Below are 26,182 nucleotides of genomic sequence, written 5' to 3' on the forward strand. Positions count from 1 at the left end.
AATATGAAACTGCTAAGAGATAAGTGCGTATCAAAAGCGCAGTAGATAGCACTCATTGCTGCTCTCCTCTTTCACAATTAACGGGGCTGCCCGCAGAGAGGAGGCATAAAATCTAGGTGATTGGAATGCACGAAGATGCCAATGTAATTCTGAAAAATGCCATTAACGTTAATAAGGGGCTCCAAATGATTGATTATAGCGATGCCTTTTTGCATGTTGGGAGCCGTGCATGCATGCTGATGCGTGTCGCCTGTTGTTCGCGTGTCGGCGTGCATGATCAAAGAAGCCGATGCGTTTATCTAAACTGCGATTATGGGATTCTAAATGCGTGGGTGTGAAAAATTGTGATGGTTACTGATAAATGCAACAGCAGTGTGTGACTGTGTGCAAACATGATTGATGTGACGCCAAATCCTGTGAGTGCTTTCATGCATTTTCCCACGTACCAAAAGAGCGAATGTGTCAGAGGAAGACATATAGACACAGAAAGGTGTGTTGGCACACACATATCTTTATCTTTTTCTGTTCAGAGATAACTGCATAGAGGTTCAAAGAGGGCAGGGGATGTTGAGCCAGAGGAAGTGACAAATATATTGTCTATCTCGGTGAGACAGTGGGAGGTTGTTTTTAAATGTCACAGCGACTCTCAAGGTCTGTCCCAGGTCGGCTCGTGTCTCAGCTCCCAAACAGGACTGCACAACACTCGCTGCTGCCTCACACAGACAGAAATGTACACGCACGCAGGCCACAGGACACCATGACTGCTCAGAAGTAGTCACGACTTCATAGTTAAGGCTGAAAGAGGCGTGCATACTCTCATGTCAATTCTGACACGTGTGAGATAAGCTGAAGTCAGGTAAAAGGACGAGTATGGCGTATCCCAGGCGCACACTCACAAGCAAACATTTTCTGCAAATGTTCAGTGAGCATGTGTCTGAGGCGAGCACGAACTCAACCTTCCTAGTGCCCTCAAAATTGACCGCCCGACATTCGACATTGGGACTTTGGAGGTGGGACCTGTGTCTGATGCACACCCCCTTTGATTGGTTACTTGAAGAAGCCCCCAGTCTATGAAATGCCGTAAACGCCACAGAACAGCCTCATCTTGAATACGTTTTCTTTTAAATACAAACTCAACTTTTCCTCTGTGGCCTCCCCTCGAGCAATCTTCACAATTTGACCAGTGTTTGCTTTTCTTCTTAAAAACTAAGCTGCAGAGAGAAAGAGAACGCGCTGTGCAGCCTGACAAAAACACATATAAATGCAGAGTCTTTCAAAGGCAATTTTCCCTTCGCTAATGTCGAGTGAGCATGCCATACTCCAAGGGAATTAACGGAGATAGAAAGCTTGTTCGTGCATGGGCTCCGGTGTACATAATCTGTATCTCCAAAAACAAACTGAATCATATGGTTGGTCTCACCTTCTCTTTAAAGCTAAACACTCTCAAACAAATTGAAATAAGGAGAGACAAAGAGAAAGAGACAAAAAAAACCAACAACAGCTCCTCCTGCTTTCTTCCCAATCTGTGTTTGCCACAGTGGAGCAAACATTACTCACTCTCTTTTTTCACCTCCCTTGCCCCACTAGCAAAACCGCCCACTTGCCACTTCTTCCTCTCCTTCTTCCCCTTCTTATTGTTCTTGTTCTCCTTCTCCTTCTTCTTCAGCTCTATGGAAACTAGGTGCTGCCTCCCTCCCTGTGCCAGATGCTGTGCAGACTCTGGGCTGAATCGGGCTCAGTGGGTGTCTGTCACTTTGGGCTTGCTGTCGGGCGAGTTTATCTGTCATAGAAGGCGTCCTTACACCGTCGTCCCTGAAGGGAGATTAGACACACTGCGCTGACTCTCTCTCCCACTATCTGCTTTCCCTCTCTCTCCATATCCCTAGCCCTTGTCTGTTGCTCTCTCTCCCCATCAACATTCCCCCCTCTCTAGCTGTCACTGTCTCTGTCCTCTATCTCCTTCTCTCTACCTCCTCCCTCCCCTCTCCCTCCTGCTATTTGTCAGCGTGCGCTCCACTGAGCCAGGACTGTGAACAGGTTACAGTAGTCGAGAGGGGAGGTCCACCAGAATCAGCCATGCGAGGCACAGATGGGCCTCCTTGTCCATTCAGCAAGACTGTTGCCACAGGTTAAAGCATAAAAATGCGCATGATGTATTTCAATCCCTCCTTTCTGCTGGAGCTGACAGCTAAGCTAGTGTAATAATGTCAGATAATGCTTTGTATCATGTCAAAAAAAGCATGGCTCTCGCTGTCAACATTCATCATCTTTCTCCCTCTTCACTTGCCAGTGAGCTGCGTGACAAATATCTACAAGACGTTTGGAAACTTTAACCATTCAGAAATGCAAAACTTGTCAACAAAAACTTATACTGCAGGGAGAGAGAATAATTGCACAAATGGCAGAAGCCCACAGAATCCATACAGTAGCTATAGTCTGGGGGCACAAGGAGCTCAAATTAAATGAAGCCAAAACAAGGTTTAATCTCCTCCCTGCCAGCATTGCAGAAGACATTTTTCATAGTGAATTTTATAATTAGAGTGTTATCCAACTTGTGCCAACCCCCGAGTGGCTGCATTGGCACACAAGAGGAGAAGGCCCCCTGGAGGTTTTTCCGAGCAAAAGGCATATGTAATGAGTCACAAGGTCCCTCTTCGCTCCAAATGACATTAATTGCTGTCCAGGGCAGAGGCCTGCTGGAAAACAGCCAATGCGTGTGCAGGTTGGGGCAAATCAGCACCAGGAACACTGCGATACAGCCAAATCGAGCTTCTTCTAAAACACATGCGTAATTGCATCATGTGTCTCCATATGTGAGGAACATACTTCTGATCTGAGAGAGAGACGGAATACTGTGATACTGTTTAAGTGAATCTGCCAAGTGAAGGAAAACAATCAAAGAAGTCAGGGGAACCATGTCTCTCCTTTCTCGTCTCTGGCCAGACTGGCATGTTCCAGCAAGGTGTGAATGAATTAAAGATAATGTGGGAAGAATGAATTAACCATGTGCTCTGCAGACTTCAAACAGGCTTAATCAAAGGGGTCTTGTGAAATTCATGGAGCGTGGTGGGGTTTCACCCGTGTCCATTGTCTTAGCATGTCATCTTTGTGCTGACTCAGTAATGGCCATAGTCTTAGATCTTCAAGAGGGAAGGACAGGGGGTGGGTGGGGGTTATGAGACAGGGCTCGATTCTACACACACACACTCACATGCATGACACACACCACAACACACACACACACACACACACACACACACACACACACACACACACACACACACACACACACACACACACACACACACACACACACACACACACAAAGTGCATGTTGAGCCCTGGCCCTTTTTGTAATTTATACTGAATGTGCACATGCTACATAGACATTATCAGAGGTCAGTAATTAGCTCTGGTATGGTTCATATTTTTTTTGGAAAGGCTGATATATTGGAGCTTTCACTTCTTGTATGGCTCACAAAGCTTTACAGGTGTAGATGAATTCAAAATGAAGCTGAGTTCAAGGTGAGGTCTGACCCATGAGTAATAATGTAATAATGTGTACTTGCTCAGTAGTACTACTGATCCCATTGCAATAAACTGCCTTTCCTAAAACCCGGATGACTGTAAAACTAGCAGAGATGCAATAAAAGGAGGGAAGTATTTGTGTGTTTGTTCAAATGATCATCCTCCACATTTGGTGCTGCCTGTAAATTGGAACTAAACACATGTTCAGCTGAGCTAAAACGTGTCCTGACGTCGGCTTACACTAACTGATGAGAGCTGCACTGAAACTGAACATGCACCAGTCGAACACTGGGTCCATTCACTCAGTATGTGATTCTCTAAATAGTCCTTGCCAACAAACTCCTATGAATATTTAGTCATCTCCAATTAGATGAAAATTATGGGACCTGTAAAATAGAGCATTACCTCTCTTTCATCAGTGTTGAATTAACTTAATTTCTTTCGCTTACATTTTACTGTGACATAGTTCCAATGCAGGTCCACTGGAGTTAATCGCAGAAAATGTAAAGCGAACACACCATCAGAAAATAATTAGCAGAATACAGAGAGAATCACGTATTGATTAAATGTGATAATTCAAAGCAGAGGGGGAGGTCTTTCATTCATTTCCTCATGATTTAACCCCTGATCCTTAACCGAAAAATGAATCTATAAACCAGACAGAATAACCTCGAACCTAATGACACACGTGCATACACATTAAGTATGTCGGGATGAAAAGGTCGTAACCTTATTGGTTGACGCAGGCGCCCAATCAGACTGGAACCTATTGGGGTCTGTGGCCTCTTTGGAGCCAGCGTTGACCTGACAGGAAATCTGGTGCGTCTGTGTGTGCGTGTGTTCGTGCTGAGCTACAAAAGGAGTGCTTTGCAAAACTGGAACTCACACTAAAAATAGCTAATATGCTTTTTTTTTTATATTCTTCTCCACAATAGAGAGAGACAGAGGGAATGGCTGAGGGCAGTGGAGGAGCAGAACAAGATATGTGGAGATGGAAGACCTGGCTGTCACGTCCTTGGCCATTTGCCCCGCTGCCTGCCCAGAACGTTTGAGGATCAATAAAAATCTCTATAACCTTCAGTGATTCAGTGCTTATAATAATTCTATATAAGAGCCATCCAGTAGGAAATATCTGTTATCCTTATAGATTGGTTTTGTGATGATCCCAGCTTCATAAAAAAGCGATATAGTCTTTTTTTGTCTCCCTGTCAATAGAGCTTTGTCAGGGTGAAAGTCAATAATGGGAGGATTAAATAAATACAAACTGCACTCGGTAAAATGCACAGGTACTCACTTTCACATTTTCACTCCATCTGTGAAGGAGCCTCGCACTCAAATTTGATCCCCTTTTATCAGTGAGAGAGAGAGAGAGAGAGAGAGAGAGAGAAAAGAAACAACTTATTGCTGCTCTTTTTATTTATTTATTTTTAACCAGCAGGCACTTAATCCGCCATGAATACATTTGCAGTGTGCACATATGTGCCTCTGAGCGTCCCGATCTGCAACACTTTCGCTGATATTGAAAGCAGAAGATTTTTTTTTTTTCCTTGCCTCCTTCCCGCTAGATTTATTTTCTAATGTTGACGTTTATCACTTCAGCGGGCCAGCAATTCATCATCCCCCGTCCTTGTCGATAATCCGAAAGGGAGTTCATTTGCTAAAATGTGAATCTCTTTCTATTATTTGGTTTCCCTCTCTCCTCTTCCCCCTCTCTCCGTCTTGCTCTCTCGCTCTCTGTCTCTCCCACCTGAGCCGCCCGAGGGGCAGAGAGTGGCTGTAGCTTGGAGACTTGCGGGAGGATTTTACGAGTCTCTTTGGAGCTGAGACGGCACCTAGCCCTCTGTGTGAGATACACCTCAATCGATTCCAAATCCCTCTGATCTTTCATTAGATGCTCGTCACAAGCTTGTCCCGCTCATCACTCAAGCACACATAGCGTAGGGCTGTCTGCAGCCAGGTAAAGAGAAGGAAATTATAAAATGATGCGGCTGCTGACTGAAGTGAGGCGCTTTGATCTCACAGAGCATCTGTCTCCATCCAAGAGAGTGCAGTTACATTAAGGCAGATGTATGTGTAGTTAGGAGCAGCGTTGGCCCGGATACTAAAGTGGATATTGTGAACATGTTAGAAAACAGTGCAAGATTTGCTCTTTTTTCTCCATTTTTGGTCTCTACCAATTGCTGAGGGAAACACCTGATGTTTTAGCAGCTAAATGGTGCGCTGTGGTCAACCAGTTGTTAGCTGTGCTGTCTGGTCCTGCGCAGGTATCACTCCTCAAACCAAAAGAGCTTACAGAGCTCTGCATTTGGAAATATTTTGTATTTGAAACGACTCTAAACTACAAAATGATGGAAAACAACCTAAAAGTGAATCAAAAACAGCTCATCAAAACAAATAACGATCGCAAAGAGGCCTAAAGTAGACAGAGATGTAATTTATCTCTAAGAGTTTTAAGAGTTTTAAAGTTAAAGTGGCCACCACAGAATTGGCCACATTCGGCCGACACCTCTGTGAATATAACCTCAACCTCGACCTGTAGCTTTAGGTTTCGGGTTAGAGTGTTTTTTTCGCACTGCAGCTGAATTCAGACCAACTGGCTGACCAGCTGCCATCGCCCGATCCAGCCTTTAGTTTGAGAACAACACCACTGTGGCACTGTAGTAGAAAGAAGGGGGTTATAAGAGGGAGGAAGTGGGTGGTGGTGGTGGTGGTGGTGGTGGTGGTGGGGGGGGGGTGCTGTTGATGTCAAAGTGAGACAGAAAGGCAACACATAATTTGGAATTCACAGCCAATGTGCTTGTGTGCTGAGACCTATCTGAGCCAAGTGTGTCTGTGATCCTGCTCTGAATTCTAAAATACACACATCTCTCCATCTCCCTCCTCAACTCCTCTCCTCCCACCTCCTCCACCTATTCTTTGCCATTCAGCCTGTTGTATTTACTCTACTTTTGGATGTACACGATGCTCTATACCCTGTCTCTTTCATCCTCTCCTTCTGTCTCTTCATCACTCTGAAAATGGGATCCATGTCCTATCACGAAGCTGTGAAAACATGAGCATCCCCCCGCGGGAGTAGCTGTCAGGGAGCAAAGTAGGGAGAGGGACGTACACTGTTTGTTGTCTCTCATTGAATTTTTCATCTTAATCCATGAAATATACATGGCTGAGGCCAGGGCTAAGGCCATCGACCACATGGGTACATTGTAATAATGTTGCTCTGTTTGTCTAGCTTGAGCGGTTATTACTTGCTGTTGCTCTCCTGCACTATGGGTGGGAGAATGTGAGAGGGTGTGTGTGTGTGTGTGTGTGTGTGTGTGTGTGTGTGTGTGTGTGTGCTACAAACCACCCCCACCTCCCCCCTGACGAGCCTTTGGTTGACATGACTGACTGACAGGCAGTTTGTCCCAGAAGTATCATGTATATTGGAGAATCAGTGCCAATGTACAGTGGGGAGAATATGTTGAAGGAGCCTGTGTGTGTGTGTTTGTATATGTACAAACACACACACAATATATGGTCATATTGAGAGAATAAGTCAGAGCAAGAGTGTGTGGGTGTGTGAGAGCCACAGAGGGAGAAATAAAGAGTGCAAGTGCTTGTGCTACATATGTTTGTGTGTATCCATGCATGTACTGTTTTCAGAAGATACAAGGTGCAAAAAGGCTTTCGGTGTAATGTGCATTTAATGGTGCCTGGGCATCTTTTCCTGTGTTTTCAGTCAAAGTGAAGGTGCAAGCTGCAGTTTTGAATTATTAATAACCACAGGCACCGAACCTCTGCCTTGATTATTCTGCGTCATCTCACGAATGCCAGTGACATTACTAAACCAGGGAGCAAATAAGTTTAAATCAACACTCCAATAACTTGCTTCTGTCTCTGGAGCCTTTCATACCCTTTGGCTACACGGTGAGATCATTTATTTTTGAGAACAAACATTTTACTGAGTTTACGATTAATCAGTGTAAAGATTATATAAAACAAAATCCTACAGCACTGTCAAAAGGAGGGAGAGGGTTGTAATTGACACGTATAAAAAGATAAACTCATCTCCCGTTGCAATTCATTAATATTCAACCGCGCTCTCACTGGAGAAGCTCCACGTTTGCAAAATTGCAAAAGAGAAAGACAAGTTCTCATTTTAAAAAACAAGTAAAACTTAATTGCACGCTCCCAGGGGGATCTTTAAGTCCAATGTTCACTGCATGTCAGTTTGCGGGAAGTAATTAATTGCAAATTTCTTTTGCAATTTTGCTCCACTAAAGTAGAATATTAACGAAGGCAGGCTCTGCGTTATTAGCTTATCTTGCTGCCCTGTCTGCTTGAGGGCCACCGTCGGAATTTAGTTTTCTGATATTTCAGCTAATTTTGAATACATTCAGTCATCAGCTACAATAATTCACCAGTGCTATAGAGGTTTTAGTGTCATAGCGATTCCTGGACGCTTATGTCATATATATTTTGCATCCAACTTGTTGCAGTTTACATCAATGTGCGTCCAGAGTAATATATGTAGTACGGATAAGCATATGCATTCTTGGGTTAAGGCCTAAATCCTGGTGAGGTCATTGTGACCTTGACTTTTGAACATCAAAATCTAATCAGTTTATCCTCCAAAACATTTCCTCTAGGCTCTCTGGAGATTTCCCATTCATGAGAGATGCACGGACAACCTGCAAATATAACGCCACCGGATACAAATGAAACTAACATGAAGGCACGATAACTATTCCAGAGACTCTCCTCCCAAGAAGAAACGTCGGCATCAGTCATCTTAGGACATATCCCAAAATCCCATGTGCTTACATTCAGTTGCCGGAGCACTGAGGTGGTTGGTCACTGTATTATTTACACCTGCGCTTTTCCTACTGCGATGCGTCAAACGTCTGTCATGAAAAAGACCCGTAGCAATTAGCTCTGCATATCTTACATTCAGGAAGAAAAGAGAACAGTGGCAACAGATTGAATCCTAAAAGCTAATGGAGCCAAAGTATGCCAAAGTATTGTCTGCTGTGTGGACTGTAAATAATCCGGACATGGAGGCGACATGGTACATAGAAAATGTTGTTGTGGGTTGGAAATGACATTGATGCAGCCATGGCTACACCAACATCAGCAACATTTGCCGACATCTATGAACTAACGGCCAAGCTCATTTTGTATCGTCTGACCCGCGTGGTTCCTAAACCAGTCCATACCAAACACATTAACATCCTAATGATCGTATAGTGTTTCCCGGCTTCTAATGCATGTAACTACTGTAGCATGTAGTGATTTACCTTCCGCACATATCTGCACTCACCATCTGGTGCCAGCTCGGCTCAGCCTGCTGTGAAAATCACCACCGGGGGAATATGGTTAATATATATTGACCTCATAAGAAGCAACTTGTGCTAGTGCAAATAATTTTCTTGCAATGATAACTTTTAGTTCTTTGTTAGTTTGAATAACAGTCTGCTGTGTCACCTGGAAGATAAAGAACGATAAAGCGGCGGGGATAAAAAAAATGGCTCTGCTGCACAGTTTCAGTGAAATACTTATTTATCAACAAAGTTACAGTAATGCTGACTCCATGTACTGCATGCAACTAGTTGCGAAAACAGCTGCGGGCATATTTTCCCGGCTTTTTATTTCCGTGGGGGGAATCAAATGTGGGAGGTAAGGAAATACAAAGTCAAATAAGACGCTGTAATGTTATCAGAGGCCATGAGCCATAACCTCGATAATATCTATCTTTCCCTGCCGACGTAGGGTAACTTGATAGAGGCAGTACTTTGACGGCCATATATGCGCTCATGCACACAGGTACACATCAAGCATCTTGTATTAGGTCTGTCAGGAGGAGAGGGAGTGAGAGCAGGCGGGTGGACGGGGGAACAGACACTGGTGGAGGGATGGAGAGAGGCAGAAAAGAGTGAAGAAGTGAATGAATAATGCATCTGTACCGCATCAATCCATTAAAATATACGGGCATTAGTGTATGTATGAAGGTAACGTATGTGATGGAAAAATGGATACAGCATCGTACGTGTAATGCAACATTTACCATCCACAGCCACTTATTTCATTCCACAGCCCGCGTCTGCGCTAGTGTTTTCAATTATCCAACAGCTGCATCTTTCACTGCGCGAATTAGCAAGACGAGGTGGGGGGGAACTGAAGTGGTTGATGGAAGTTCATGTGCCGTCGCTCTGTATTTTTCATTCAGTCTGATTGGCCGTCAATGTATGTTTTGGCGAGAGAGCTAAGATTTGAGATATCTCCGGGGATCGGAGATGAGAGTGTGAAAACGTGTTTTGTACATGTGCCGGGTGAGATGACACGAGACATAAGACATCTGGAGCATCTGTCCGTCCAGCCGGAAGACGTTTTATGGAGGCCGTTAACATTACAACCAAGAAGTGTGCTTTTATTTCCTTATAAAACACGAGTGTGACCCATAAAAAATGTGACTGCTAATGTGGTTTAGGAGTGAAATTGAATGCCTTTAAACAGCTTTCTACATAACTCCAAATTAAAATCAAACAATTCCTGTTACACTTGAAATGTTAAAAGCAACAAAGCAGCTTTATAGTTCAAACAACAGCAGCTCGGGCTTTAAAAGCTTTGATTTTATTTTTTTATTTAAGTCATATTTATCGCCAGTCTGGAAACTGGAGTTTTCATTGTTACGACGTTGTGTGGAGAGCAGCACATTTTCGAGTTACCTGTTACAGAGAATGTGTTGCAATACTTGCAGAGTCTTTATCATGTCAGGTTTCTCACTGTGATTTTTTTTTTCTTAAATAGAAAACAGAACGTTCGTGAATTTCTGCTTCACCTGACTCCGAGCGAGTTTGCCCGAGAGCCGCAGGAGCCGTGAACTGAGCTCCCCCTCATTTACTCTCACTCCGTATTGTCGTGTTCAAACAATGCAGAGGAGAAAAGCTGGGGTCTGGTGGCTGAGGCATGCTGATGTGATCTGATCAAACAGAGCTCAGGACGTCTTCTTCCTTTCTTGTCTACAGTCTGACTTTCACCTCTTAGAAAGTGGACTGTAGCACTGACTTGACTCCCCCAAGTCCTTGTGCTTTATCGTTGCAGATCCAGGATGTAGCTGCGGCTACATCCTGGATCGTGGCGCCAGCTGATCGTAGATTATGATTGTTTAGATATACAATGGCAAATGGTCTCTATTTATATAACGCTTCTGTCGTTTTGACGACCACTCAAAGTGATTAACGTTGACACATTCAGACACACCTTCATACAGTGCATCCATCACACGTAATGATGTGTGGGGGTTGGGCATCAATATCTTGGACACTTTGGCACGCTGAATGGGGGACACCGGGATCGAACAGCCGGCCTTCTGGATACAAGGAGTAGGTATTACTCTATCATTACGATTGCCATTGCTGCTCTTGCTGCCTTTCTTAATCTCTGACATTTTCTTTCGTATAAATACTTTAAACATTGATACACCTCTCCATTAAGCCTGATTGTCTTTTCCCCTTAAATGTTTAAAATGCTGTTATGTTGTTAATGTGCTCTGCTATACGCAACATCTATTGCACTCCTGTCCTTCCTGGGAGAGTCTCCTGTTAAGGTTATTTTGTTTGGAGGTTTTTCCTCACTCTAGTCGACGTTTAAGGACAGAGGATGTTGCACCTTGTTAAGCCCTATGAGGCAAACTGTGATTTGTGAATACAGGCTATATAAATAACATTAAATTGATTGATTGAGTTTACACATTGGCTTATGCTGTGTATATACAGTATATACATCTGTATCCATACTATCTGTCTTGTTAACCTTCAGATTCTCTCTGCTACCAGTGATTCAAATTAATGATATCCCAGGCACAGGGTTGTGCCTTCAAAGAAGTAAACAACCGCTGCTTCTCCTTTAATATCCAGACGACAGTTTTGAAACTTCAGCTTTTAACAAAAATGTACCGCCAGCAGCTGAGTTATCACTGTAATAAGTCGTTGAAACAGTTGCTTTGTGTTTTTATCATTATTTGTCCTGTCCTTGTCTGTTTGTGGCAACTGCTCTTGTTATCGTATTTGAGAAAAAAAATCTACTTGAACGATGTAGTAAAGATAAAATTCGAAAGTATTTTTCTCTCCCCATGCATGTGTGTGTGTGTGTCTGTGTGCGTGTATAATCTTGGGTAATCTTCACCTGCAGTCAAATAGAGTCCCTGGCAAGATACTGTGCGAGTCACGACCGGCACATCTAGCCCACGGCTTAGAGTTTTTCTGTCATGGATTTGAGCTTACACACACACACACACACACACACACACGCACACACACACACTTTACTAATCCCTGCGGTACTGCCACGACCCCTTCCCTGTTTGACTCATCTCTATAACTATAACGTCACCTGTAATAGACACGTCTTTGATATTTGCTAAAATGCCTTTGATATTTGTTTTCCATACAGCTCTAGCTCCGTATCTTGGCCCCCCCCCCCCATGCACCGAGAAACACAAGATGTCACCTGACAAGCGTCATTGTCTGATTTTCAATCTGCATTCAGAGATCTAATGAATTCATAAATGAAATACCAGCAACAGCGAAATGTCGCACTCACCTCCGCACATTACCTCAAATTGCCCCTCAGTTTTCAAACCAAGCATGCAGTTGTTCTTAGCAGTTAAAATGTAAACAGCACAATCAGCATTTTAATTCATGATTGCCAAACAAGCCGTAAGCTAATCACACAGAGGAAGGAGAGCAGATAATGAAGAATGCAAAAGAGTGACTGTGGAGGGAGTTCAGCAATTAGGTCTCGCCTCCGTCTGTTTTTGTCTGTGTTCTCTACGCAACAAATATCTGAAGTTATTTAGCGACCTAATAATTGCAAAGGCCAAGGTAATGGCCAAGGGCCCGATAAGACCTTTGGTTAGACGTATATCAATAATCGACAGGCGTAACTCCTTTAACCTTTTCCTCCAGATTCATCCCTATATGCAAAATACCATCACTATATGCAAAATATAGAGTCATGTGTCATTAGGAGTTATTATGTGATGACATTTCAGTGAAGTCTGGAGTCTCTGCTAATTTGCACACAGAGAACTAGAAGCGGCAACAAAATTGACAATTAGACAAAACCTATTCTCTAGTACAAAACATGCACAGGAAGTATTCCCCAAACTGCTAAGTAAGAAAGTCTCATGTGGGGCAAATGATGATGTTTTATCCAGATAACGACAACAATATTTAAAAAGTGAGGCTGAGCAGTGGTTTATTTGCCTCAAGTTGTAACCAAATCCACTGCTCGCACAGCTGAATATTTACTCAAGGTCTTATTAATTATTTACTCTTTACCTGTGGCAAAAAAGCCAGGCTTTTTTTCATTGGGTTTCTGGTCAACAACAGTGTAATTGTGGGAGGAAAAAAAACGAGAGCCTTGCAGTGCCATGACTTTTGCAGCATTTTATAGTTTAGGGCTGTAATTGTAGTTAATATAAAATGAAACCTACTTTGTTTGTCAACCCTTGGCTGTCAATAAATTATTAGTAATATTTACAGTGCAATGTAACCCATGCAGCACAAAACTGAAGATTTAAAAAATAAATTAAAAAATAAAGAAAAATCCACCCCCACACTGTGTTCAGAGCATGCTGCTTGTCTGAATAAACTGGCAAAAATCTCCAGTTGCTTTTGTCTATTAATAAATTCATTAGTGCCATGAGGCTGGAGGAATGAAGACGTTCACCGCCCAACGACTCGCAGCCAAATTATAAGAGATATCCTGCTTGGCTAGCTTTGCTGTGATATGTAAAAAGCAGAATTAAAAATGTATCTCTTTTCCCCTCTCCTTAAGAGGCTCCTGCAATTACTCAGTTGGTTGGAAACATGCAGGGAAGCTTCTCCACACGCCGCCCTCACCACTGTACATCTTCATCGTTCCTCCACTCCCTTCTCTCACCAACACACACACGCACACTTACTTCACTTTATCTCTCTTTAATGTAAAGGCAGCTCAGAAACTGCTTGCTGTTGGCCCTCATCTTTGCAGAGCAGATGGCTGCATTTCTGCACCACATGGCCAACGCTCAGGAGAGGAGTTGAGCTCTTTAAGAAGAAAAAGACTTTCAATCTGCTTTCGCAACTGTGGCTCCTCCTCCTCATCATCGCAACCACCGCCACCCTCACCAACACCTCTACGTGCCTCCGCAGCAGCGAATTTGACACGCTGCATTCATCTAGCTGCTGCTGATGATAACGTTAATACTTAATGCTTATGTAAACAAGTCCAAGACAAGGTTGCACGAGTGAAATGATTAAAGACGCTGCTCGGATCGGATACACAGTCAGCCGGCCGAGAATTCCAAATCCCGGCACCGATCCCGCTCGCTTTCTCTCATGTTTCTTCAACATGTGGGAATATGCTGCATATGTATGGAGAGCCATATTCAATTATTCATGCTGGGAGTCAGCTTGAACGTGGTGGAGAAGTAGGGTTTGTCTGGAAGAGGAAGGCCAGGGAGGCTAGTCGGGGGTTATAATTTAAAAAAAAAAAATAGATCTGCACCATTTGTATAATTCAGTTTGAGCATGATGGGCAACATTTGGCCAGAAGACTGCAATAAGTAAACCTGAAGGGATGAGTGAGGTTTATTTTGTTTGTGGTCATCATCTTGGCCAAGCTGGAAACATATGATTACTCATGGACAGCGACAAACAAGCTCTGATTAATAGAACGTATAAACTACTGTAAATGTGATGAGTAGATTGAACCAGATGTTTAGCCCCAGATTAATTGCATGAGTGACCTCTTAATGGCAGGCGACATTAAGCTGTTGAATAATAATTAAGAGTCACCACTTACGATGTGGAGCATGATGTAGTCTCCCAGACGCGGGGCGCTGTCGATGCGCACGAGGATCCCGTCTTTGATGGTGGAGCTGAAGCCCACCGCCAGCCGGTCCGTCCGCGTGCTCGGCCTCTCGTTGTTGGGCCACGTGTACGTGATCAGACCCCCTCCTTTACCGAAGATGTAGGTGGTGCCAGCTGTGGGAACACAAGTAGGAGAAAAAGGGAATAAATTAGATTTCTTCGAAGAAAAACACGAGCAGATACAAAGAGATAAGGTTAAATTCAATTGGTGATATACAAAAACAGTCTAACTAGACACCAGGGAGCACAGTGTTGTCACAAACCACCTTCCTGACAAAACTAAGTACAAGCTACCTTTATTAGGTGCAATGTCTGCTGTCCCTTACAGCTACCTCTCCACTGCTCCAGTGTAATTGTGTTGAGTTCTATTTTAGGTTTTTAATGGTATTCAGCCGCTGCCACCTTTTGGGTAGAAGTCAGTGGCTCCCCTGATGCCATCTATGACTTATCCAGCTCTTAAATATAGCCCCTTCCCTGGGAATAACAGCCACTATGGCCAGAACCGGATAAGTCTCCCAATCCTCATGTATTATATATGAGACCTGCAACCAAAGAACAAAGGCTGGCACAAGAAAGGAGAGAAGAGGGTGGAAAAAAAAAAAAATCGAAGAACTTTCGTCGGGGTTTAATTTGACAAATGCAGTGTAGGGGGAAAAAAGGGCATCAGTATTGCCTGGGAAAGATTTCACCAGACTGAAAGTTTCTATTATTAACAAAAAACGCACTATGCAGATTTGTGTCGGATTAGAAGCTCTGATTGGATCAGGATTGGCCCCGAGCCACGGAATATGTTGAAGTTGTTTGTGGATTTGCTTTTTCATCACCACGTGGGGCAGAAAAATTTGGTTTTAGGGTCAGCTTCAATTCTGACTTCTAAATGTTCCCCAAGGTGCGTCAGGATAAAAAAGCGTAGAATCCTTGAGCTGCTTATTCGTCTTGACCACATATAGGCAAAGATAATCAAGAGATCAAAAGCATTAGACTTGTGGGTGAATCAATATGGGAGACGAAACAGACTCCTGTGGCCTGAGGAGAGTGGAAGGAATTTGGCTGACAGTGGATTGCTAATGAAGTCTCTGCATCAATGTTTTAATACATTTTTTTTTCTACCTCCACCACCCCTCCACCATCCCTTTCTTGCACATTTTCCATTCACTTCCTCTCCAAGTCACCTGAACATCTGTTTGGCCTTGTGATAGGTGCCCAGCTGTCTCAGTGTTTCCCCTATGAAGTGGCCAACAATCTGCTCTGTGGTTCATAACACCCTGGGGACTGCAGGAACATATGGAAGAGAGGGAGGAAGACGCTGGGAGAGACTATCGACCAGTGTGTCTCTATTTGCCTTCAAGCAACACGAACGGGGCTGCATTTCACACTCCTCAGGTGTCGGCTTTGCAAACCACCGGCGAAGGTCGTCTGTGTGGCATAAAAAATTATCTGCATCCCGAGCCTCAAAAAAAAAAGGCTTCACTTTTTATAACTAATAACCAAACATGGCTGGTTTAATCACAGACAGCTCTTTTATGCTCTCTAAAAACAAACAAAATAAAATATCTTCATTGCTCTCAATGACATTGCAACGACTAAAGATGGTGTTTGGATCTCGTTATCACCTGCCTCAAATAGCTCATTTCCTCCTTGGCATTACGTCTGTCTGAAAACCCTGATGCCCTAGCAGCAGATAGCCTGCAGCCAGGTTGCAGCGGATCTGGCCCCGGCTGTCTCATCGCCTCAACATTTCTCCTTGCCAAAACAGTTCAGGCAGACTTGGGATCAGTTTCTCCAGCAAACGAGCAACCTTCGCCTATCGCATCCAACACACATACACACTTTTTTTCTTTCTTTCTGGAGGAGATGACGATGATGAGCAGCAAAGACACAACCACCCTGGGGAGCCAATTATCACATTGAGGAGATTTGCTTAGTATTTCAAGAAAGCAATGTTCGGAATGAAACACTCAGGAAGCCACACACACACAACCACACGCACACACACACGCACACACACGCACATAGCGGATTGACAAAGGCACAAGCACACATTGTCATAATCAACTATATGAAAGTGTGCAAACACGTGTGCATAGACACAAACACTAAGGAGATGATGGCTTCTCACATACAATCACACAAGTGGGTGATTATCTGCACAAGTCAAGCACAGAGTAGACAGAGAACCCGAGATGTAGCACATTTCCCTAACAACCTGCTGGGCCCAGACTGCACCGGCTATATTTGCACTCAGAGAGAGTCCACTGCATACCAACTCATAAGCTGTCTGGCATCATTTCTGATGCTCATCTGAAGATTTAATTTACATAACACTGCCTCTTCTCCAGGTGACGGAGCTTTTTCACTCGAGTGTCCTTGTAAACAATTGAATTTCAGCCATTTCGCAAGGAGACAAATTACATGAAATTACATTCCTAGCATTATTTAGCAGGCACATTCCCAATTACTTCATTTGACACCTCCTGGGGCGATCACCCAGCCCCAAAACTGTTAATAAACAATAATCTTCTCAAGGTTTTTTAACCACTATTAAAAAAATAGCCACACCGAAAGCAGAATGCCGAAATGGGGAATAAAACGTTTTCTACTTTATCAAAATGTAAAAAAAATCAACATGTACCTCGTGCTGTCAGTGTTTTGCAGCAATGTGTCATCTACATTAGCACAAATACATCACATTAGTGCTTTGGCAAAAAGCTTTTAAAATTGGCATCTAATTAAAAGTGCAGGAGTGCAACAAAAAAGGATGTCACTGCCTGCAAAGTAACTTGGTGCATTAACGGGACACCCTATTAAAAGGGATCTCTGTAACCACAGTGATGGGCTTGTACACCTTTTCTTTCGCCTTGATTTGCTTGGTAACGGAGCAATACAGACTTTGATCCTGCAAAACACATTAAAGCACAAAGGTAAAAAGCAGCGCAATTGGTTCTTTGCTTCTTGGTAAAAGGCTGTGAACGTCCTCTTCAAAGTTTGCTCTGTTTTGTAACCATGCACATGTCCCTTTCTCTCTTCTCTTGTAATTACTGCAAACATTTCATCTGTCCCCATGGTCATTCTTGTTGTTCTTTAAAACCCGGGTGCTCACATTTTAGTGGCATTGTTGCTCTCAAGGTTGAAGCCTATAACGGCGGTAAATGGGGGGGAATAATCGGCTCAACGCACACGCAGCGTTTACAGCTATGCGGACCTGGTGAAACGCCAACTGCAGGGGATATATCATCAAAGGAATCAAATCTACAAACAGATCACTGCACAAGATGTTATTTTGGTGGATCAGAGGGGACTTTCATCTCCATCTTTGAATAATGCAATCTTGCCATGGCCAGTGGGTACTGGAGGGAGGCCATTTGAAATCTAATTGTAGCATTTGGGTGCTCCATTGATTTGTGAGTGAAGGGAGATTGGAAGCCCTCTGAGGAGAAGAATGACCATCACTGGTTTTCCTTTTATTATTCTTTGATAGTTAAAATAAAATAAAAAAAAACTACAAATAAGACTTAGAATTCTCCGAAACAAAAGGGATTGTACTACCACATTTCCCCCCCCAGTGTTTTGATTCATTGCAATCTGCAGTGTGCCTCCATTTAGAGACAAACTGTAGATGAGAGTCTCGGTCAAAGCCTTGGCCTCTATTTCACAGAGGTCCCCTGAGGCGTGGGAGAGCAGACAGAAGGTCAGGACACCTGTCTGCAGAACAGAACCATGTCCTGTCCTTCAGGCCCCCACGTGACATTACACAACTATTGAAAAGACAGGTAGGGGAAAAAAGGCGGAAACAGCATTTCCACACACGGACAGAAGCGATGGAAGGTCACTGGTTTCAATCCGCCTAACCAGCAGGGGGGAAAAACTCGGCGGATCGCATTTTGCCCATCAGGCGACTGTCTGTAAATGGAGATTCAAGAAACATAAAGGAAAACCTTGTACTTGTGCACACTCTCCTCCCTCTATATCCTCCACGTACACATAGCATACCATGCCAGGCCACAACGCTATCTATAAAGGAGCAAAAACGAGCAGAGCAGCTGCCATGGCGTGCGTCTGTCATAACTGGGTAATTGGTTGTATTCAGGCTTCACACCACGCTGTGATAACACCCTCTGTTTAGAGGCGGCTGGTAGAAGACCTCCAGCAAAAGACTGGTCCTCTCTGTGGTGGAGGTGGTGGTCAAGATCTGTGTGCATGTGTGTATCTCAGCAACAAAGAAACAAAAAGGGGACACTACCAGCAACCCACGACTGCAGCGGGTAAACTCAACTTTAACTCACAATCATCTGCATAGACATGAATGACACTGAACTTTTGCAGGCACATCCACAAGCACACACCCTCACACTCCTTTCTCCTTGCTGTGTGTGCATGTGTGTGTGTGTGCGCGCCTGTGAGTGTGTGTGTGTTGTTTATGTGCTTTTATGTCTTTCCCCTTGTTATCTCTTGGGCTTTCTGCAGCGCTGGCACCCCAGGGGTTGGAAAAAGAAGACAAACACGGTTTGATGTGGTCGATTTTCTGCCATCGGAGAATGAGGAAAAAGAAAGAGGAGCATTAAAACAAAATCCTGAAAGTGAGATGCAAAATGTAATTGCCTCCTCAATCACGTTCAAAAGAACTCTATCATCACAGTGCTTTCCCTCGCCGTGCTTCATACATGGGGAATTATTAGGCCTGCTGTCCTTCACACAACTACAATAAAGAATCATCGGCGGAGGAATCGAATTGTGAGATACTGAGCTGTGTAATCACCAGGATTTATCTCCATTTTACAACCTCTTATCATTTCATAATTCATATTTCCAACTGTTGCCTTTCCCCTCTGGGATGGGATGAGGGATGAGGCAGATGATTGAACGCTCCCTCTCTCAGCCTCTCCCTTTCTCTATCCTCAATCAGTTGCCAGAAGCAAGTTTACAGCGAATGGCTAAAATACTATAGATGTCTGTGTGGGCACATGTGGACTTGTAATGTTTTTTTTCTCGACAGCAAATACGCTCAGAATGCGGCATCTCCACACTGTCACCACAACGGTAGCCAAGTGTCCCATCTTTCATCAGCGACACTGAATAAAATGCAGAATGTGATTTATGAAAGGCAGCGCGTGGTGAAGAATGGCTATGTTAAGAAAACAACCAGCCTTGAATGATTTACACGGCTCTTTCTATGCTATAATAAGTGGTAGCATTACTACTGGATTCACACAACAGGAAAAATAGAAACAAGAAAGAAAATGGACTGAGTGTATGTGTTGAAAAGTGGGCGGCTGTTTTCAGACAGCATATGGTCAGACACAGACTGCAAAATACATACATAATTGGGATCGAGACGCGAGTTTGTTTATGGTTTTTCACCGAGATTTGCCCTACGCAAGACTGTTATTTGAAATGTCATGTTTTCAGCCTAATTAAACATTGTATGTGTCAGGTATTTTTACTCGAGGATAATTCACGTGTAGGAAATTGAAAGGAGCAACTGCCCGGGCAATCAAACGACGCAGTCTGCAATTATGGCTGAGGAAGTTATTTCCCACAGTGCCTATGGAGGATTGTACGGATTACTCTACATTGTCAGAATCATATCCTGTCTTTATGAGGCACAGCCCACTAGCAAAGTTAGGCCGAAGCTGCTGTTGTTGCTGCTGCATCGGCTGAAAATCACCACTTGTAGCCAGCGGGATAAAGTGTGAGCTGCTGGGCAGCAGCTTCACTTTACTGGGATTGAGCAGTCAAACACTATACTGGCAACAATGCCCACACAAGCTAAGGCCATCCTGCAGCAGTGAGATTCAGTGCTGACAGTGCTGTTGGAATCAGTACTGTCGGTGCCAGTGTACAGGAAGAGCAGGTGCTGTTGTGCCGCCTGTAGTAGTCCCTGTAAGAGGCTGAAAAGGGTAATTAACTTAATTTCTCAGAACACAAGTCATGTCTTCAAATTACTTTTTTTTACAGTCCAAAACAGCAATATAATTAGCAAGAAAAATACTGCTTTGGTTCTGAGTTTGGTTGGTTTGGGGTATGCATGTGCAGGGAAAACAGCGGGAGATTATCTGGCGAGTGGGCACATTGATGTTCTAATGTGACAGATGCAAAACTGAGGTAGAAAACACCGACATCAACTTGGAAAGACAACGACATTAAATAGCTTTTGGTGATAAGGGGACAACATCGCTGTTGATGTGCAAAAACAAAAAAACATGTGATCTCAGCTGCGTTATTTATATGTTATGTCCTGCCTCCTGCATGCTGTGGCACCCCTCACCTGAACACGCCTGAGATTTTATAGTCGTTGTGAACAGTCTCCAGCTGTGATGTTCATGTTTGAGACCCAATCGTATGGAAGTTCTCTGGAGTTCTTTGTCTGAAAACCGCTACGGAGAGTCAAGTGGCACAGAGTCCGCACTGCCACCCTCCCCTTCTCAGAGTGACAGGAAAATACTTTGTGAAATTCTTTCCTTACTCACAGCTACAGTATGTCAGATCACCCTCCGATTGCTAGAGAGCTACGAAGATTGACTCACAGACACCCATTGATGAAGGAGTCATGTAACTCTGCAAAGGCACAAATGTGTGTGAGTGCAAATGAGAACACTGATGTGGAAATACCAAGACACACACGCACACACGCACACACACACACACACACACACACACACACACACACACACACACACACACACACACACACACACACAGAAGGTGATCCATAACAACTCCCTCCTCATTACTGCGAAAGTCGGATAGCCAGTCTCACCCTCACGCCTTCTCTCATCCCCCCTTCTTTCTTCCTCCCCCCTTCCTGCTGCATTACTGGCACTCGTCTCTGTTGTAGCGACGAGCGGACAGGGAGGAAGAGCTTTAAATGATTTTTTTTTTCTCGGTTCTCTGGAGATGTCAGCTCCTATTCTCTCTGGTTGGAAAGGGAAGAGGGTGACGACTGAGGGGAGGGCGTCTGAGGAGGGTTTCAGAGACTAGGGGAAGTAAGGGGGAGAGAGAGAGAGGTTGCAGCTGAGATCGACGCAACACTCTAGGCTACAAAGAAGACCTGTCTGCTGACTTTAATGCTGCACGCTGCCACCAGCAGAATCTTTTGAAAGAGGAGAGAGACGTTGTGGAGAGATGAAAGGGAAGGGGGTGAGTCGCGGAGAGGTGTTGGGTAAAAGAGACAGAGCAAAGATGGGCAGCAAAGGTGGAACAACATCAGTTTGGGATGGTGTAAACACACAGGTTGTTCAAATAATCACCTGCAGCACTGCCACACTAAAGGTGTGCAGATCTTTCTATGGCGGAAATTAGCATTCTAGTGTTGATGTTCACTGTGCTTTCAACAAAATTAGGACATGAGTGTCTCCTTCCCATCATTCATAATGCATGACACACTGTGTGTGAGGCATATCACTTCAGACGCAGGCCACACCAAACCCTGCTGAGGATTAGGTGAAGAAGATCTCCTAAAGAATAAGGGATTCCAAGATGGCTCAGAGTGGAAGCATCATTTATAATTGAATCTTCCCTAGAGGATAGCGATGCCTGTCTGCCTTTGCCAAGTCTTCACGGAGAGCCCACAACTCCTCTCTCCCAGTCTGTCTCTGTCTGCCCCCTCCCCCTTCTCTCTGCAATATCTGAAAGGCTCTCATACACAAATACAACACTGCAACCTCAGCCACTGATCTTATCCCAAGGCCTTTATGACTCAAACCCCAGTTGGACACATTTACCCATTCTGAACTTTGTACAAACTTGCCTGTTTTGGTGCAAGGAGAAAAGGGAAAAAAGTTTATACAAACACTGCATTTCGGAAATTGCGCGTGCATTGTCTGTCACAACACGACGCGGTGATAACAGGATTTCAACATGTGGATTATGTGCAAAGTCACATGACCTTCAGATTCTTGCACAGTACAAGACGTTTTAAAAGAAAAATACCCCGTGGAGTTCAGGCACGGTCACAACATATGTGTGGACGTGCCCTTGGATTGCATTAACGTTTCTGTTTTTAGAGAGCAAGGCCACACAAGACGGATTCCTGCTGCTGGTATAGTATTATTCTGCTCATTGACATTAGGCAGTTGCACTATGTTGAGCCACCTGTGCCACATATTCAAAAAGGTTTGCACATGTTTTAGAGGGAGGTTTGTGTGGTGAGGTAAAAACTTCTCTACAAGAAAACTCCACAGGACACTTTTAATATTTTGTAGAACTAAAATGAGATCCTCTTTTCAATGACAGTATCTTGTGGCCGTGTGGGAGGTTATAGTATTTATGTAAGAGGTTTTTGTTTAACCTTTTATAGATAGTGAAAGTGAATGTAGACAGGAAATGTGGTAAAGGGGAATGCAGTAAATGGTCTGGCCAGGCGGGAGTCGACGTAGATTATTGGATCGCCCCTATGTAACATTATTTACTAAGACTTTACTTTTATTCTAAAACTACTCTGCCTGTTCGCCATCGTGTAGCGTACAGATGTTTTTTTCGTGATAAAAACACTGTGTGCACAACATGTTGCAGCTATTTTTCACATGATGTCAACAAACCTCGGCAGCAAATGGATTTCGCTAGCTCTGTTTGTTTGCCTCCGACTAGCTGTGTACAGAAGGTAATAAGTCAGGACTGATTGACTATCTGTCAAACTGGCTGCCACCTTTGCCACAGCGAGCAACCAGCTCCGTGTTTGCTGGATGGACGGCAGCCGGTGTTAATTTCAAGCACATAACTCCTTCGCCTCCCTCCTCCTCAGCTGGCTTCAGCATAAAGTCTGGAAGTGTTGGGATGTGATAAGAAAGGTGGCCCCTCTGCATAGTACACTGGCTCCCAGCACAAACAATAATTGCAATTTGCAGAGGCAGACAACTGCAAACCAAGTGCTGCAAGCGCTGCCCACGTCAGCCCTGTCAAATCCATTCAAATCCTTTCTTCTGATGTGCAGGCTGTGTATTTTAATCATAAAGCCTATATATAAAACAACTTGAGAATATACGTCTCAGATGTCCACCTGCCTTTGAAGAATATGGATTTGAGAGCCGAATGGACGGACACTAAAAGGATTAAACTTCTCGTGAAGAGCAGGGCTAATCTTCCCTTTGATATCGACAAAATCAAATAAAAGTACTTGAACCTAAAATGAAATTGATGGCTCTTTTGCAGGGGGAAAACAAACAATGTAAGCAAGCTGACATTTCAGATCTGTCTCTTTGAGACAAAAATCTAACTGTGAATAAAAATGCCCAATAACCTTTTTTTGTTCGCTCGGCATCCTCCTTTTGTCTGAATTTGATGATTGCCCGCTGAAACACGGCATCATTGTCTTTTCTAAAGCTAGACCAGCTGCACCTGCGGTTGGCATAGCAACCCCACATCCCAGCCGCCTCTGTCTGTGGCAAACCTGATATCGCCTCCGACCCTACCTACATCAAACACCTTTACATCTCACTGATTATCTCACACCCAGTACCGCCACAGTAATGATGAACAGAAATACTTGAATGTGCAATGCAATGCGCCTCCCACACCTTCTGTCTTCTGTGCATTCTCCATCGCACACAAACAGGGACAAAAAAACAGACACAGAGTGAGACGGGGAAAACAAATTTGTACTTTTCAGAAGTTTCCTCAGACACCTCCCTCGGAGCCAAGGACTTCATTGTTCTTCATTTCCACAGCAACATTTAATGCGGCACTCACTGTGGCCATGTTTTCCCTGCAAATCTTAAGCCGAGAAATGCCATCAATGGCAACCTTGATGAAGTGATTGGTTTTGACAAGTAGCTCTTATCTCAGTCTGACGTGCATTGCAACCTGTGCGGTACAAAAGGGTCCACAGTAAAGTGCACACTGTGGACGCAATCAATTCATGATAATGGTATTTCACCATGTAAATCTCTCTGTGGGGCCTCACATGCGTGCACACCCGAGTGTCTCGCTGACCTCGGTGGTGTTTCCTGTGGTATTATTTCATGCAACAGGAGGGCCCAGATTCATATATAAAGGTCTGTGATATGTTAACAATAAGTACTTTTAGTCGGATATATTCTTTCAAGATGTTGCTTAAGTTGGGTAATGTTAAGTATAATAGACGGATTGGTGACGCGTAAGATAAAAACGGTATGGGGGATTTAATGAATCCAAATGTGAACCCAACTGCAGAACAATGGGAGGTTTTGGATTGAGGCATTTGACAGCGCTCACCAAAGTATCTCTTTTGTGCTTTGAGGTATAGTATCTCGGCTATGCATGTGATGTTATACACTTTATGTTTTTTCTTTAGTTTCTCAACCGTCTGTACGTAAGAATAAATGCTGTTTTAGCACACATGCACAGCAATTTCTTTCTTTTACTTCTTCTCTTGGTCTTTGCGCACTCTGACTCAGACAGTCTTTATCACTGCTTCTGGGATCCAATATTGGAATGGTACTCTGTAGTTGCTGTTTTCCAATTCCCCGCGGAAGGGGGTTTGACTCCAGTCCTTTATTGAATGTGTCTACTTTATAATTAACGCCCTCCCCTTTCCTCAATTCACCTCCACTCTCTCCTCTACATTCTTCTCCTCCTGATTCCTCTACCTCTACCTCCACCCATTGACCAGCTACATTGACCATGTCTTGCCATTAGTTCTATCCCTGCTCCAAGGACATTGAGCCCAAGACAAAACAGCAGTGAGTCAAGCCATGGGGAGGAAAATCTGGTGGCGGCAGAGACACAATCCATCTCCTTTCAGTGATTTAGCCACAAAACCATGAAGAGGTCGGCCCTGCACCACCTCCTCTGATATCTGTTTCCAATCCTTTATCAAAAGGAAGAGAATGGGTTTGGGAGAGGAGGGGAGGGGAGGGGTGGAGCTATATGCTTTAAAGGCCGCTGCCACACAGCCTATCTACAAGTAAACAAGAAGAGCCGCGATCGATGAGAAGGGGATGGAAGGGAAAGACATGGGGTAAAGGGTGCTTCTTGAAAGCTGTAATTAACAGAATCCTTAAGGAGATATGGATTGGCGATAGGCGGGAGGGTGCATGCCAGTCCCACTGAGGACAAGACAAAGACACAAGTAAGGATGCGTTTGAGGAGACTGCGCACATCTGCACGTGCATGTGAGCCTGACAATGTGAAGTGAGTTTGTGTGGAAGCGCGGGCAGATGTGTATGCTGATCAGCGACTGAGGCTTAGCTGAATTTTCCTGGGGTGAGGTTGAGAGGACCCAGGGGAGTTTAAAGGGCAGTGGGATGGAACATGCTGGCCTCTCAGTGTGTCTTAGTGTCGGCCTAATTAAAGGCCAGGCCAAAAAGCTCTCCATGTTGTTATTACTGCTGTTGTGATGTGGTGTGTGTGAGCATGTGGCTGTGCTTGCTATTGAAAGTAAGTGGATGTTCAAGGGCTTGAAGACCTGCGCTTGCAATTTTGAGTGCTCCAAAATATCCTGACAAGTTTTCTTAACCTTGCTGGCCTGTGATCCCAATTGCGTGTTAAAAAAAGCTCTTATGAAGCCATTCTCAATAGTTATTAAGTTGTTATTTGAATCGTTGTCAAGAACAGCTTAAAGTTGATTAAATACACATCATGCCCTGAGGAAGAAGATAGTTGCCTAGAGCATGTTAACACAACAAAATGTATAGAGGGAAATTAAGTTGGATGTCTTCCTGCACTTTCTGTAACTTCAGTGAAATTTTACTTCAATATCACTTGTGATCATATACTGTAGGCTTAGTAGGTGATCACGCTTGAGGATATGACCCTAAAGCTGAGAAACTCCTTTATGTATGTGT

At 43.9% G+C, this 26,182-nt stretch overlaps 1 protein-coding gene across 17 annotated transcripts in view; it reads right to left on the reverse strand.

The window, feature by feature from the left end:
• LOC118099626 (neurexin-3b) overlaps nucleotides 1-26,182 on the reverse strand; it is a 280,728-nt gene that overhangs the window by 55,373 nt on the left and 199,173 nt on the right. For all 17 annotated transcript variants that reach the window (XR_004694317.2, XR_004694316.2, XM_035144315.2 and 14 more), the window contains one exon: nucleotides 14,356-14,537. Coding sequence is in view for 15 of the 17 variants with exons in the window: in XM_035144315.2 (XP_035000206.1) it covers nucleotides 14,356-14,537 (182 nt within the window). In the remaining 2 variants the exon portion in view is untranslated. The remainder of the gene's footprint in view (nucleotides 1-14,355; nucleotides 14,538-26,182) is intronic.

This window comes from Hippoglossus stenolepis, chromosome 20 (assembly GCF_022539355.2).
Source record: "Hippoglossus stenolepis isolate QCI-W04-F060 chromosome 20, HSTE1.2, whole genome shotgun sequence".
In the NCBI taxonomy this organism is placed as follows: Eukaryota; Metazoa; Chordata; class Actinopteri; order Pleuronectiformes; family Pleuronectidae; genus Hippoglossus; species Hippoglossus stenolepis.